This window comes from Salmo trutta, chromosome 22, assembly GCF_901001165.1.
Source record: "Salmo trutta chromosome 22, fSalTru1.1, whole genome shotgun sequence".
Classification (NCBI taxonomy): domain Eukaryota; kingdom Metazoa; phylum Chordata; class Actinopteri; order Salmoniformes; family Salmonidae; genus Salmo; species Salmo trutta.
In genome coordinates this window covers 29,456,787-29,473,684 of record NC_042978.1, presented here as the reverse complement: position 1 = coordinate 29,473,684, position 16,898 = coordinate 29,456,787, and the positions used below count along the sequence as shown (strand labels likewise).

General features: G+C 42.8%; 1 protein-coding gene across 2 annotated transcripts in view; it reads left to right on the top strand.

Annotated features, from left to right (window-relative positions):
• LOC115158558 (carboxyl-terminal PDZ ligand of neuronal nitric oxide synthase protein) overlaps positions 1 to 16,898 on the top strand; it is a 199,905-nt gene that overhangs the window by 117,871 nt on the left and 65,136 nt on the right. For both annotated transcript variants that reach the window (XM_029707660.1, XM_029707661.1), the window contains 2 exons: positions 14,564 to 14,708; positions 15,484 to 15,674. In XM_029707660.1, the coding sequence (XP_029563520.1) occupies positions 14,564 to 14,708; positions 15,484 to 15,674 (336 nt within the window). The remainder of the gene's footprint in view (positions 1 to 14,563; positions 14,709 to 15,483; positions 15,675 to 16,898) is intronic.

Sequence of the window (16,898 nt, the reverse complement as noted above, 5' to 3'; positions counted from 1 at the left end):
CATGCGTTTTTCAGGATTTTTTTGTTGTTATTCTGTCTCTCACTGTTCAAATAAACCTATCATTAAAATTATAGACTGATAATTTCTTTGTCAGTGGGCAAACGTACAAAATCAGCAAGGGATCAAATACTTTTTCCCTCACTGTATGCCACCATTAATTGTGGCAAGAAACTCCTGCGGATCACCAAAGTGTGTGCCACATGTTGGCTATCGATTGAGCCTGCGGTAACTCGTATATTGAGCCAGTGGGAAGAACTGAAGCTCCACTTTGAGTTGACAAAGGCCAGTGAGCATTGATACATGGCAGATGTGCTCCACGCATGTACATCGACAAGACCAACTATGTCTACCTGACATTCTTGAAATCAACCCTGTCCGACGTACAAGTTGCAGTGAAGTCATTTGAGGGAGAGCAAACAGATCCTGTCAAGCTTTTTGACAATCTGGTACACCTCTGGTAACATCAATTTGCAGCAGAGTAGTCAACCCTATGGCAAAAATGGATGTCCTGAAGGAAGCCATTGATGGACATCTCCGTCCATCACCATACCTTGGGTACCTTTTCGAGAGCACGGTGTACCAACTCAGTCTTGCGCCAGAGGACGAAAAGGTCATTCGGAGACAGTGCATCAACTACATTGTTGCTTTAAGCAAGGAGCTGCAAGCAAGGCTCCCAGAGAACCTAGAAGCCTTGCGAAACATGGCCTTGTTCATTGTTAAGGAAATGCTAAAGCACAAAGGCACCATTGAAATTATCAAAGTAGCTGAGCTACTGGGGTATAAGCCCCAAACAACTGATAAAATTGTTTCCCAATGGAGAAACATCCATCTGTTTAGGTGGGACTCAACTGAAAATACAGTCGAGTTTTGGAGTGAAGTGTGTGACTACACGGACTCCTCCGGGTCAAATCCATTTGAAGAACTGCAAAGCTGCACTTGCTGCCCTCTCCTTGCCACACTCAAATGCGGAAGTTGAACGGCTGTTCAGTCAAATGAGTGTGGTCAAGTCAAAGTTAAGAAATAGAATGTCACTGCACACTCAACTCCATACTCCTGGTGCAGTATGGACTGAAGCTCGCTGGTGATACCTGTTACCAGCATAAACTACCAAGTTAAGTTCTGCAGCAGTTTGGCACCACAGCAGCATACAGCTTTAAGGTCGCTCCATTCTCTACTGCTGGTTCCAGCTCCGTGACAATGCAGTTGGACAGTGAAGATGAAGAGGATTTCCTTGCCAATCTATGATTCATCATATTTACAGTACGTATGCAAGGAGTGGACTTTCTGGAACTGGCAGAGAGACACACAGCTGATGGTGACAGTGTGCACTGCAGTGTCAATGAGAACAGTGGCAATATCTGGAGGAAACCATTGAGCAGCTAACCAGCCAAGCAGCACAACGAGCTGGAGAGAGATGTCTAGTGCACACATCATTATTTGGGTTAAGTTGCTTGTTCAATAAGATAGCATATATACCTTGTTATTAGCTTGTACCTATAATTTTTGATCAGTTAGGTAGCATGTTAACTAACTACCAATACACTGCTTCAAACTAATTGTTCAGAATGTGTAGGTTTACTAGTTAAAAATAAAATAAATAAAATGTAATTGTTCAATAATGTGTAATGTGTAAATGTTCAATAATTCAATGTGTTGTGTTTAAAAATAAAAATATCTGACATATAAAATGTGTTGTGTTTATTTTACTTTTACAAATAAAAATATGTGATAATAAACAAACAAATCTGAACTAACAAATGTCAAATCATATTTTTCGCCGAGATGGCCAGTCAATTTGAGTAACGTTATTGTGTATTCTACGTAATGACGCAGTTTTACGTTATTAGGTAATGACGTCATCACGCAATGACATCACAATGTAATTTAGCTACTTTTAGCAACAAATCGACCTGCCCCTAGCAACTTCCCCTGAAAATGAGTTGCCAATACTTTTATTTTTTTGTTATTTTGTTCACCTTTATTTAACCAGGTAGGCAAGTTGAGAACAAGTTCTCCTTTACAACTGCGACCTGGCCAAGATAAAGCAAAACAGTTCGACACATAACAACACAGAGTTACACATGGAGTAAAACAAACATACAGTCAATAATACAGTAGAAAAATAAGTCTATATACAATGTGAGCAAATGAGGTGAGATAAGGGAGGTAAAGGCAATAAATAGGCCATGGTGGCGAAGTAAATACAAGATAGCAATTAAAACACTGGAATGGTAGATTTGACAGTAGATGAGTGTGCAAAGTAGAAATACTGGGGTGCAAAGGAGCAAAATAAATAAATAAATAAATACAGTAGGGGAAGAGGTAGTTGTTTGGGCTATTTATAGATGGGCTATGTACAGGTATAGTGATCTGTGAGCTGCTCTGACAGCTGGTGCTTAAAGCCAGTGAGGGAGATAAGTGTTTCCAGTTTCAGAGATTTTTGTAGTTCGTTCCAGTCATTGGCAGCAGAGAACTGGAAGGAGAGGCGACCAAAGGAGGAATTGGCTTTGGGGGTGACAAGTGAGAAATACCTTCAGGAACGCGTGCTACGGGTGGGTACAGATATGGTGACCAGCGAGCAGAGATAAGGCGGGACTTTACCTAGCAGGGTCTTGTAGATGACATGGAGCCAGTGGGTTTGGCGACGAGTATGAAGCGAGAGCCAGCCAATGAGAGCGTACAGGTCGCAGTGGTGGGTAGTATATGGGGCTTTGGTGACAAAACGGATGGCACTGTGATAAACTGCATCCAATTTGTTGAGTAGGGTGTTGGAGGCTATTTTGTAAATGACATCGCCAAAGTCGAGGATCGGTAAGATGGTCAGTTTTACGAGGGTATGTTTGGCAGCATGAGTGAAGGATGCTTTGTTGCGAAATAGGAAGCCAATTCTAGATTTAACTTTGGATTGGAGATGTTTGATGTGAGTCTGGAAGGAGAGTTTACAGTCTAACCAGACACCTAGGTATTTGTAGTGGTCCACATATTCTAAGTCAGAACTGTCCAGAATAGTGATGCTGGACGGGCGGGCAGGTGCAGGCAGCGATCGGTTGAAGAGCATGCATTTAGTTTTACTTGTATTTAAGAGCAGTTGTAGGCCACGGAAGGAGAGTTGTATGGCATTGAAACTCGTCTGGAGGGTTGTTAACACAGTGTCCAAAGAAGGGCCAGAAGTATACAGAATGGTGTCGTCTGCGTAGAGGTGGATCAGAGACTCACCAGCAGCAAGAGCGACATCATTGATATATACAGAGAAGAGAGTCGGCCCAAGAATTGAACCCTGTGGCACCCCCATAGAGACTGCCAGAGGCCCGGACAACAGGCCCTCAGATTTGACACACTGAACTCTGTCGGAGAAGTAGTTTAGTGAACCAGTCGAGGCAATCATTTGAGAAACCAAGGCTGTTGAGTCTGCCGATGAGGATGTGGTGATTGACAGAGTCGAAAGCCTTGGCCAGGTCAATGAATACGGCTGCACAGTACTGTTTCTTATCGATGGCGGTTAAGATATCGTTTAGGACCTTGAGCGTGGCTGAGGTGCACCCATGACCAGCTCTGAAACCAGATTGCATAGCGGAGAAGGTACGGTGGGATTCGAAATGGTCGGTGATCTGTTTGTTAACTTGGCTTTCGAAGACCTTAGAAAGGCAGGGTAGGATAGATATAGGTCTGTAGCAGTTTGGGTCAAGAGTGTTGCCCCCTTTGAAGAGGGGGATGACCGCAGCTGCTTTCCAATCTTTGGGAATCTCACACGACACAAAAGAGAGGTTGAACAGGCTAGTAATAGGGGTTGCAACAATTTCGGCAGATAATTTTAGAAAGAAAGGGTCCAGATTGTCTAGCCTGGCTGATTTGTGGTGGTCCAGATTTTGCAGCTCTTTCAGAACATCAGCTGACTGGATTTGGGAGAAGGAGAAATGGGGAAGGCTTGGGCGAGTTGCTGTGGGGGGTGCAGTGCTGTTGACCGGGGTAGGGGTGGCCAGGTGGAAAGTATGGCCAGCCGTAGTAAAATGCTTATTGAAATTCTCAATTATAGTGGATTTATCGGTGGTGACAGAGTTTCCTATCCTCAGTGCAGTGGGCAGCTGGGAGGAGGTGCTCTTATTCTCCATGGACTTTACAATGTCCCAGAACTTTTTTGAGTTTGTGTTGCAGGAAGCAAATTTCTGCTTGAAAAAGCTAGCCTTGGCTTTTCTAACTGCCTGTGTATATTGGTTTCTAACTTCCCTAAAAAGTTGCATTTCACGGGGGCTGTTCGATGCTAATGCAGAACGCCACAGGATATTTTTGTGTTGGTTAAGGGCAGTCAGGTCTGGAGAGAACCAAGGGCTATATCTGTTTCTGGTTCTAAATTTCTTGAATGGGGCATGCTTATTTAAGATGGTGAGGAAGGCATTTAAAAAAATTAAATAAAAAAAACAGGCATCCTCTACTGACGGGATGAGGTCGATATCCTTCCAGGATACCCGGGCCAGGTTGATTAGAAAGGCCTGCTCGCTGAAGTGTTTCAGGGAGCGTTTGATAGTGATGGGTGGAGGACCACTGACTCATTACGGATGCAGGCAATGAGGGAGAGATCGCTGAGATCTTGGTTGAAAACAGCAGAGGTGTATTTAGAGGGCAGGTTGGTTAGGATGATATCTATGAAGGTGCCTGTGTTTACGGCATTGAAGTTGTACCTGGTAGGTTCATTGATAATTTGTGTGAGATTGAGGGAATGAAGCATAGATTGTAGGAAGACCGGGGTGTTAAGTATGTCACAGTTTAGGTCACCTAGCAGCACAAGCTCTGAAGATGCACTATTGTAAAGTGGTTGTTCCACTGGATATCATAAGGTGAATGAACCAATTTGTAAGTCGCTCTGGATAAGAGCGTCTGCTAAATGACTTAAATGTAAATGTAAGATAGATGGGGGGAAATCAGTTCACATATGGTGTCCAGAGCACAGCTGGGGGCAGAGGGTGGTCTATAGCAGGCGGCAATGGTGAGAGACTTGTTTTTAGGGAGGTGGATTTTTAAAAGTCGAAGTTAAAATAGTTTGGATGCAGACCTGGATAGTAGGACAGAGCTCTGCAGGCTATCTCTGCAGTAGATTGCAACACCGACCCCTTTGGCCGTTCTATCTTGTCTGAAAATGTTGTAGTTAGGGATGGAGATTTCAGAGTTATTGGTGGTCTTCCTAAGCCAGGATTCAGACATGGCTAAGACATCCGGGTTGGCAGAGTGTGCTAAAGCAGTGAATAAAACAAACTTAGGGAGGAGGCTTCTCATGTTAACATGCATGAAACCAAGGCTTTTACGATTACAGAAGTCATCAAAAGAGAGCGCCTGGGGAATAGGAGTGGAGCTAGGCACTGCAGGGCCTGGATTCACCTCTACATCGCCAGAGGAACAGAGGAGGAGTAGGATAAGGGTACGGCTAAAAGCCATGAGAATTGGCCGTCTAGGACATCCGGAACAGAGAGTAAAAGGAGCAGGTTTCGGGGGCGATAAAATAGATTCAAGGTATAGTGTACAGACAAAGGTATGGTAGGATGTGAATACAGTGGAGGTAAACCTAGGCATTGAGTGATGATAAAAAATAAGATATTGTCTCTAGAAACATCATTGAAACCAGGTGATGTCATCGCATGTGTGGGTGGTGGAACTGAAGGGTTGGATTAGGTATAATGAGCAGGGCTAGAGGCTCTACAGTGAAATAAGCCAATAAACACTAACCAGAACAGCAATGGACAAGGCATATTGACATTAAGGAGAGGCATGCTTAGCCGAGTGATCATAAGGGTCCAGTGAGTAGTGGGGTTGGTTGGGGTCACGGCGATTCAGACAGCTAGCCGAGCCATGGGTAGCAAGCTAGCAGAAGATGGAGGTCTGGTTTTAGCCACCCCGTCGGTAGATTAGTGGGTTCCGTGTGGTAGAGGGGACCAATCCAATTGTCAAAATAGTTATAGTGGCCCAAGAAAATTGTTCGATTGACCTGTTCAGATAGCAGCCGTTATGCTCAAGACAGCTAACGATTAGCGGGCCGCAGTTAGCAGATGGGCGTTCAGGTTACGTTGCGATGGAGGGGCCAGTTGAATAACTCCCTCGGGCAGATAACGTCGGAATTCCAGTCGTGAAGGCCCGGTTGGGCTCCGCATCAGCAGTAAAACGGGTACGGATAGGTGATTGTAGCCCAGGAGTGGCTGATGGAACTCTTCAGCTGGCTAGCTCCGGGATAATTGGTGTTTGCGCCGGAATCGACATTAGCCAATAGTCACTTGGATAGCAGCTAGGTAGCTGCAAGATCCAGGTGTAAATGTCGAGAGCTTGCTGTCGAAATTCGGGGATAGGGAGAGAAAATAGGTCCGGTATGCTCTGGTCTGAGTCACGTTGTACAAAACTGGCGATAGCTTTACGAGGTGAATAATACTTTTGAATGAAAAAAAAACAGATCAGCACCACATTTGGTGAGGCGGGTTGCAGGAGAGTGTTTTGAAGTTTCTAGAAAAAATATACAAAAAGATATGCGAAGAAAAAGACAAAAAGACATAAAATACATACACACGGGACAAGACGAGAACAAAGGACGTCTGACTGCTACGCCATCTTGGAAACCTTGAAGAAGCTAGAGAAATAGAATATAAACGCAATAGAAGCGTTGTTTCTTGTACTATTGTCTCTTGTCTTTAGAGGACTGTTTCACTTTGATGTCCTTTTTCTTCTGTCCTTATTTTGTCTTTCTTTTCTTCTGTTAACTAGATATTCTTTGTTATTCTTTGTTAACTAGCTAGCTTCTTCCAGGAGAGTCCCTAGCAACTGCTTAGCAACTGGTAAACAATTCAGCTAGCTAACTGTACAATTTTATGAAAAATAGTTACTTTTTCAAAAGCCTATCTTCTTTCTTTGTTGCTTGTTTTGTCTCCAATTCAGTCTTGCAGTTTTCTTTTGCTTTTTTCCAATGTACTTCACTCAAAAAAAACTCAAAAAACCATGTCAATTTCAATATTTGTAGGAGCTCATTTTTTCAGCAGCTGCTGCTCAATTTGGAACTCCGGAACACTGATCCCTATCCCTTTTTCTGTTATTGTCTCTCTCTCTATTCCTCCCTCTACCTCCATTCTCCCAGACTCTCTAAAGTTGGATGTTTTGGTGCCGCTAGGGCAGTTCAGACAGCTGGTTGATTACTTATTTTATTGAGGAATGTTTGTTTTTCATGATCGTGTTTTGTAAGTTACTTTTCATAAATGCTTTATTGCATTGGAATTGTAAATATTGGGGATTTGTATGATTGTGTGCAGGGCTCCCTTGTAAAAGAGGCCTTGGTCTCAATGGGATTTCCCTTTTTAAATACATTTGAATAAATACAAATAAATTCCTCCCTCCCTCCTCTCAAGCTGTCCTCGTGTGGACAGTTTAAAGCAGAGTAATTAACGAGGCTGTCTCCATCACAGACAGTTAAACGAGGGGGAGACTTGCAGGGAGAACCCATTAGAGACCAGAGGCCTGGACTAAGGGGAGACTGACTTGTGTGTGTCCTTCCTATCCATTGCCAGTTGCCACGCTCTGCCAGTCTCAGACACAGGGCCCTGGCATGGGCCAAGTGGCATAGCTTTGGGCATCCATCACCCAGGAGACTGAGCCAGCAGGTGGCTAACATTATTTGACCATGCAAATACTCACCAATCTGGCTACATTTTCCAAATTAATGAATCTGATAATTCATCTTCAAAGACATCCTCTTAGTCATTCCCCTTGCCATTGTTCAGAGCAGTCACAGTTGCACCCCAGCCCTGTCTGTTTTAATGACTGTCTGAGAAACTGTTGAGCCATAATGGCTGTTAATTGGCAGGCTGAATTGGAGGGAAACACCTTGACTCAGAACAAAGGCTTGGCAGTTAGAGAGACCGAGAGAGTCATTATGACACACTAACGTTAGGCGGCTGTTCTACTGCTGGTCCTTTATCTGGGTTTACAACTCTAACGATGCTAACGATGGTAGTACTGCTGGTACTTAATCTGGGCTAATGACTAACAAGGAAAATGGTGCTAACAATGTTAGTGCTTCTGGTCCTTAATCTGGGCTACACTCTTCCAAAAAATAAAATCCTTATAGAACCAAAAAGGGTTCTGTCGCTTGCTTCACATATGGAAACCCTAAAAGTTATTCACTGAACCAAAATGGTTCCATGTAGAACACTGAATGTTGCCATTTATTATGGCTACTATTACTAAATAGTAACATTGTTAGCTAAGAATATAATTTCATAAACAATTAAATAATGGACAAATAATACCAGCATAGTTTTTAGAATGTATTGTCATTATATGCAAGCATAGTTTGGAAATATGCACTGGTGGCCAGCAGAAAGGCATCTCTTTGTTTGAATGATGGCCCACGTCAACTCTGGCTGACTTCAATACAATACATCTTTGTCCATTAGTTATAGAGAACAATAATGTGTCTTCTGCTCTGTTCTCAACCCCCCCCAAACAGCACACCTCACACATACAGTTGAGTCTGGCACAGGTTCAAGCTACAGCGCAGCACCCCTGGATGGAGTGCATGTTGTGGGGTTAAGGACCTTGCTCAAGGGCCCAACGGTAAGGGAATGTTTTGAGGATATGAACCCAGCAGCCCTCCAGTTGTGAGATCAATTCCACCCATTTCTTTCCAGCGCCTGGCCCAGCATTCGAACCGCCCACAAGTCCAACTCCCTAGCGGCTGGGCAGTACAGTATGGGTTGTTGCCTGACTGGTTCCAGTGAAGGAGGAAAAAAAACAGTTCATCTTGAGAAATAAGCATGAGTTAATCTGCCAAAATGAAGACAGAATTTATTCTAAATATTTTATGCATACCTCCTCTGTCAGTAAGTTTTCTAATGGCCTCATGAAACACCGTCCCTTCAATTGACTCCATACTGAAATACAAGTATCAATTAGCTCATTGCCAATGTCAGGCTGGGTCTGTAGCTCTATTTGGAATATCCCATAATAACAAATAATTTGTATTTGAAAGAGTTAGCTGGCTAGCTTGAAAGCTACTTTAAGTCACCCTAACTCACAAACATGTTCAAATTCTGCTAATATTTCAACTTTATTTGTCTAGCCTATAGTTTATCATATGACTTTGGCTTCATATATTTTAATAAAATAATCAACTTATTGGTAGGCTACTTGCAAGTTGGTTCAACCACCGTCCTCTTGTGTTGTCATTAGGTTTGGGCAGTATCCAAATTGTCATACCTTCATACCGACCTTGTGCCATTCCGGGATATTCTGAAATACCGGTACTGGCGCTGTTTTCAAACCCCACTGATACTCTGTAATCCAAAGGTTAGTAATGCTAACAAGTACATGTAAAATCCCATAGAGAATGCTAACTAAATGTAAAGCACATTGCAAACATTTTGTACAGTTTCTTATCTAATCGATACAAGTATAGAAGTAACTCAAAAATGCTACTCACAGTTTGCTGCTTGTACAAAACAAATATTAGGCAGCAAGGCTCTTAATCCAGAACAGGATTCTCTGCTGTTACCAAGTGAATGCTTGATTTTGGAAGAAGCTAACCACTTAGCGAGTTCGCCTGGCGCATGCTGCACAAAAGTGAGTGACTCACAAGGCTCGGGTCTCTCTTCCTTGTGTGCTTGTAAGCAAACACCACATGGCACGTGACTGGGGACTACCATAAACTTCATAACAATGTGATAGGTGAAATTAAGAACGCAATGTTCTTTATCCCCTAACGTATTACACAAGTTGACTGTAGGTCTTTCCTTAAAAAGTAGCTACAAATATTCACATTTATAAAACAAACTTCAAAGAAATAGTTAACAATATTGACGGTATGTGGCTTTTTCCAAATACCCCTGTATACGGTATACACGATATACCACCGAAGCCTAGTTGTCATGCTGGAATGGCAATTGATTTTTGAATCGGAATGGCAGTTACATTTTGAATTGACAAAAAGGTTCTATATAGAACACACCCTAAGAGTGATTGCTTTTATTAAACACATTATTTCCTCTTACTTTTAGCTAGCATTTAGATTGCAACAGCAAAGGTTTGTATGAACCTTGCTGTTTGCCACATAGACCTTAAAGGATTAAATGTCAGGAATTGTGAAAAACTGTATATAGATATTTTTTTTTTAACTAGGCAAGTCGGTTAAGAACAAATTGTTATTTTCAATGACGACTGAGGAATAGTGGGTTAACTGCCTTGTTCAGGGGGAAAACAACAGATTTGTTTTACCTTGTCAGCTCTGGGATTTGATCTTGCAACCTTCCGGTTACTAGTCCAACACTCTAACCACTAGGCTACCTGCCGCCGCCACAGGTGGAAGTCGGAGGTTTACATACACCTTAGCGAAATACATTTAAACTCAGTTTTTCCCAATTCCTGACATTTAATCTGAATAAAAATTCCCTGTCTTAGGTCAGTTAGGATCACCACCTTATTTTAAGAATGTGAAATGTCAGAATAATAGTAAAGAGAATTATTTATTTCAGCTTTTATTTCTTTTATCACATTACCAGTGGGTCAGAAGTTTACATACACTCAATTAGTATTTGTTAGCATTTCCTTTAAATTCTTTACCTTGGGTCAAACGTTTAGAGTAGCCCTCCACAAGCTTCCCACAATAAGTTGGGTGAATTTTGGCCCATTCCTCCTGACAGAGCTGGTGTAAATGAGTCAGGTTTGGAGCCTTCCTTGCTCGCACATGCTTTTTCAGTTCTGCCCACAAATTTTCTATGGCATTGAGGTCAGGGCTTTGTGATGACCACTCCCATACCTTGACTTTGTTGTTCTTAAGCCATTTTGCCACAACTTTGGAAGTATGCTTGGGGTCAATGTCCATTTGGAAGACCCATTTGCGACCAAGATTTAACTTCCTGGCTGTCTTGAGATGTTGCTTCAATATATCCACATAATTTTTTCCCTCGTGATGCCATCTGTTTTGAGAAGTGCACCAGTCCCTCCTGCAGCAAAGCACCCCCACAACATGATGCTGCCACTCCCATGCTTCACGGTTGGGATGATGTTCTTCAGCTTGCAAGCCTCCCCCTTTTTCCTCCAAACATAACGATGGTCATTATGGCCAAACAGTTCTATTTTTGTTTCATCAGACCAGAGGACATTTCTCCAAAAAGTATGATCTTTGTCCCATGTGCAGTTGCAAACCGTAATCTGTCTTTTTTTATGGCGGTTTTGGAGCAGTGGCTTTTTCCTTGCTGAGCGACCTTTCAGGTTATGTTGATTTAGGACTCGTTTTACTGTGGAAACAGATACTTTTGTACCCATTTCCTCCAGCATCTTCACAAGGTCCTTTGCTGGTGTTCTGCGATTGATTTGCACTTTTCGCACCAAAGTACGTTTATCTCTAAGAGACAGAACGCGTCTCCTTCCTGAGCGGTATGACGACTGCGTGGTCCATGGTGTTTATACTTGCATACTATTGTTTGTACAGGATAACATGGTACCTTCAGGCATTTGGAAATTGCTCCCAAGGATGAGCCAGACTTGTGGAGGTCTACCATTTTTTTTCTAAGGTCTTGGCTGATTTCTTTTGATTCTCCCATGATATCAAGCAAAGACGCGCTGAGTTTGAAGGTAGGCCTTGAAATACATCCATAGGTACACCTCCAATTGACTCAAATGATGTCAATTAGCCTATCAGAAGCTTCTAAAGCCATGACATCATTTTCTGGAATTTTCCAAGCTGTCTGTAAACAATTGTTGGAAAAATCATGCACAAAGTAGATTTCCTAACCGACTCGCCAAAACTATAGTTTGTTAACAAGAAATTTGTGGAGTGGTTGAAAAATTAGTTTTAATGACTCCAACCTAAGTGTATGTAAACTTCCGACTTCAACTGTATGTATACAAACAGTCAATATACAGTGCATTCGGAAAGTATTCAGACCCCTTCACTTTTTCCACATTTTGTTACGTTACAGCCTTATTCTAAAATTGATTAAATTATTGTTTTCCATTATCAATCTACACACAATATCCCATAATGACAAAGTGAAAACAGGTTTTTAGAAATGTTTGCAAATGTATTAAAAATAAAAAACAGAAACCTTATTTACTTAAGTATTCAGACTCTTTGCTATGAGACTAGAAATTGAGCTCAGGTGCATCCTGTTTCCATTGATCATCCTTGATGTTTCTACAACTTTATATGAGTCCATCTGTGGTAAATCCAATTGATTAGATATGATTTGGAAAGGCACACACCTGTCTATATAAGGTCCCACAGTTGACAGTGCATGTCAGAGCAAAATCTAAGCCATGAGGTCGAAGGAATTGTCTGCAGAGCTCCGCGACAGGATTGTGTCGAGGCACAGATTTTGGGAAGGGTACCAAAAAATGTATGTGGTATTGAAGCTCCCCAAGAACACAGTGGACTCCATAATTCTTAAATGGAAGAAGTTTAGAACCACCAAGACTCTTCATAGAGCTGGCCGCCCGGCCAAACTGTGCGCTCGGGGGAGAAGGGCCTTGGTCAGGGAGGTGACCAAGAACCCAATGGTCAATTTGACAGAGCTCCAGAGTTTCTCTGTGGAGATGGAAGAACCTTCCAGAAGGACAACCATCTCTGCAGCACTCCACTAATGAGGCATCTATGGTAGAGTGGCCAGACGAAAGCCACTCCTCAGTAAAAGGCACATGGCAGCCTGCTTGGAGTTTGCCAAAAGGCACCTAAAGGACTCTCAGACCATGAGAAACAAGATTCTCTGGTTTGATGAAACCAAGATTGAACTCTTTGGCCTGAATGCCAAGGAGGAAACCTGCCAACATCCCTACAGTGAAGCATGGTGGTGGCAACATCATGCTGTAGGGATGTTTTTCAGCGGCAGGGACTGGGAGACTAGTCAGGATTGAGGGAAAGATGAATGGAGCAAAGTACAGAGAGATCCTTGATGAAAACCTGCTCCAGTGCGCTCAGGACCTCAGACTGGGGCGAAGGTTCACCTTCCAACAGAACAACGACCGTAAACACACAGCCAAGACAACGCAGGAGTGGCTTCGGGACAAGTCTCAATGTCCTTGAGTGGCCCAGCCAGAGCCCGGACTTGAACCCGATCTAATATCTCTGGAGAGACCTGAATATAGCTGTGCAGCGACGCTCCCAATTCAACCTGATAGAGCTTGAGAGGATCTGCAGAGAAGAATGGAAACTCTCCAAATACAGGTGTGCCAAGCTTGTAGCGTCATTCCCAAGAAGACTTGAGGCTGTAATCGCTGCCAAAGGTGCTTCAACAAAGTACTGAGTAAAATGTCTGAATACTTATGCACATTTTATAATTTTTATTTTTTATTTTTAATTCATTTGCAAAATGCCTGAACCTGTTTTTGTTTTGTCATTTTGGGGTATTGTGTGTAGATTGATGAGGGGAAAAAACAATTGAATACATTTTTGAATAAGGCGGTAACGTAACAAAATGTGGAAAAAGACAAGTCGTCTGAATTCTTGCCGACTGCACTGTATATAACCTTTTTTAGAAAAAGGTTCTTTAATCTCATATTTTTTCTAAGACTGTAAAGACTCTAACAAGGCTAACGATGCTAGTGCTGCACCTGCTATTGATTATACATGGTTGTGAATGTAATCTTGGTGCAAAAACAAGGCCGTGTGAAGGAAATTGTGTGTGGGGGGGAGTGTGTGCGAGCGCAAGGCAGTGTGTGAATGGAAATGTCGTCTTGCTCTCTATTCGGCCGAGCAGAGGAGAGACAGTCGTTCAGACTGCAATGCTACCAATGTCACACACTCCTGTCACAATCCATCTCTGTCTAATCCAAGGGTCTCAAACATACAGGCGGGACGCAATATACTTTAAAATGACAAAAAAATGAATCGAAACTGTGTAGAAATTATACAGATTCTTGACTTTGTACAGCTCGCTTATAATCACCGGAAAGAAAGCTAGACTATGGATAGAGGACTATTATTTGCACATTTTGACGGTGAAGAAATATAACACATTTTCAGTGCGGCCCTCCGGACCTCCTTTGAAGACCAAGTGCGGCCCCCGGTGCAATATGAGTTTGACACCCCTGGTCTAATCCATCATGTTCATTTACGTAATTTAGTAGACGCTCTTATCCAAAGCGATTTATAGTTGTGAGTGCATACATTTTCATACTGGTTTCCCGTGGGAATCAAACCTTGGTATTGCAAGCACCATGCTCTACCAACTGAGCCACACGGGACCACAGACACACATGCACCACACATGTACTCACATACAAACACTCATCCTGTCCAGTCATTCTGATTGTGGTGTGATGAAGTGTTCTTGGCTGCTCTTTGACAACCTCTTATTACCCCCCAGTCCTCCTCCAACTATTTTAAAAGAATAGGAATGCTATTGATTTTTTCCACCTGTCTCTCCCCTTTACACTCTATCTCTTTCTCTGGTCCGAGAACAGTATATTTCATTAAAAGACAGAGAGAAGTCATCCACAGTAGCTCATCAAAGAGCATTGAATAACCACTCTCTCTCTCTCCCTCTGTCTCTTTCCTCCATCCCCTCCTCCCCCTTCTCTCCTCTCCTTCGTCTATCCTCTCCAGTCCCAGGCCATGCGTATCGTACGGACGGTGGGCCAGGCATTCGAGGTGTGTCATAAACTCAGCTTGCAACACACACACCAGAACGCAGATGGACAGGAGGACGCAAACAATGACAAGACCTGCAACGAGGAGTCCATGCTCTCAGGTGAATACACACACACAAACACACTCCTGATCGAGTGTAAGAGACCATTTGAGAGGATAGCACCACATATGAGTCAGTCTATAGAGAGAGACTGTGGAACAGAACAGTGGTGGGAGGACTCTGGCTCCAGAGACTGCTGCATCCTTTCATATGCAGATGAGCCCACAGCACCCACGCACCACGCTCACACATACACACACACACACACACACACACACACACACACATCTGCATTGACCCCCCTTTGCACCAAATCTTTTGACTCATCACATTTATTCCTTGTGTTATCTTTCTATTATTTTTCTATTTTTCTCTCTGCATTGTTGGGAAGAGCCCGTAAGTAAGCTTTTCACTGTTAGTCTACACCTGTTGTTTACAAAGCATGTGACAAATACAATTTGATTTGACACACACACGCACACATGAGAGCTGATCCCAGCTCTCTCTGTCTGTCCCACTAGTGTAAGCCTCAGGAGCCTCTGAGCACAGCCAATGGGCTTATTTGGAGTGTTAATTGTCAGAGCTGGGAAAACAAGAGAACCACTGGAGAACACCTTAATGAAGCTCCTCCCCTCTTGCCCCCTCTCTTTTTTTGTCGTCCTTCCTCATCTTTTGGTGTAGCAACTTTGAACAAAATACCTCTGAGTCCTCTCCCCCTCCTCATCTTTTTATGTTTCTCTACCTCTTGTGGTGTAGCAACTTTTTTTCTAACAACGAAGTCTGTTACGCCATTGGCCCTCCTTATGACAATGTGTTGGTGTGTTTGTTCACTCAGCCCGGGAGTTAACGGGAGCGGAGAAGTCGGCGGTTGCTGTGGAGACAGACATCGATGCGGAGGAGGCTCCCTTACCATTACCGGACAGTACGGTCGAGGAGTTTAACCGTGGCGTCACTGACCTGGACGGAGTGGATGCTACCGCCAAGACTGACCACACACACCTCAACAATATCGACAACGACAAGAAGGTATGGCGGTGTGTATGTGTTTTGGGGGGTGAGGTTGGGGTGTGTTTGAGGGAGAGAGAGAGAGGAGTGGGGTGCAAGCAAAGCAGGATGAAAGTTCCATACATACAGTATTCTAACTAAGGGCTGGAATGAGAGAACACAATAATTGATTGTTAGACCAGTTAATACAAAATCATTGGTCTATCTACTGTATAGATTGCTTACACCAGGGAATATAATACAATTGGTCTGTCTATAGATTGCTTGGACCTGAGAATACAATACCATTGGTCTATCTATAGATTGCTTGGACCAGAGAATACAATATATTGTGGCCTCTCTAAAGATGGCTTGAGGAGGCGGAAAACAATATTGTGTGGCCTATGTATAGGTTGATATGTACAGTGACACTGTTTTTGTGAGTCAGGGAGAACCCCCACACACAGCATTGTCTGATGTTACGACAGATTTAGTTATATTGGGTAAAATTGCTATTCTTGGATCGAAGACTGAATCTTAACTGCTAGACCTCTATCTCTAGGCTGCTTGGACAGGATGGAAACATGATGTAGTTTACATGTAACATAAACATTCCATTTATTTATGTACATGTCAGTAGTTATCACTTAGTTAACACTTAGTTACCATGTAATTAACGTGGTATTAACATGTAGTTAGAGCTACACTCACAACTATAAACATAAGCCCATAATTAGCTTTGCTACAGCATGCTGAGTGTCTTCTAGTAGTCAGATAGCTTGTAGTTATTATAGAGAGGGTAAATGGATGTCTGTCAGGTGAAGTCTATCCTTCAATCATATTAACCTTTTCATGTGTGAGTTCCTAATATCTCTAACAGTAGCCCCAGAATGAGTTTTTTTATGTGTGTGATGTCAGAATGCACTCACTGTTCCAAAAATGGGATTGTTACGCAACAGGACAGTTAACCCACGCTGTCCTCAAACCAAGGCACGCTGCCTGCTAATTATCTATAGGATATGTTTCAACTTGTCAATTTCACAATTTAAAATGATTTTCTAACAGTTTGAATTGAGGTGTGTTCCGCCTCCTCATCAATTTACATAAGAAGTAGCCCATTTTACTGTCGCGGAAAATGTATGTTTGAGGCTTTTACTGAGCCGGACATACTTCTCTCTACAATGAGAGCCCAAGCATTTCCCCCAGTGTTTCCCCAGACCATGTATGCAGACATTTGCACATCTCTAGTCAGAACAGGCCTTGCAC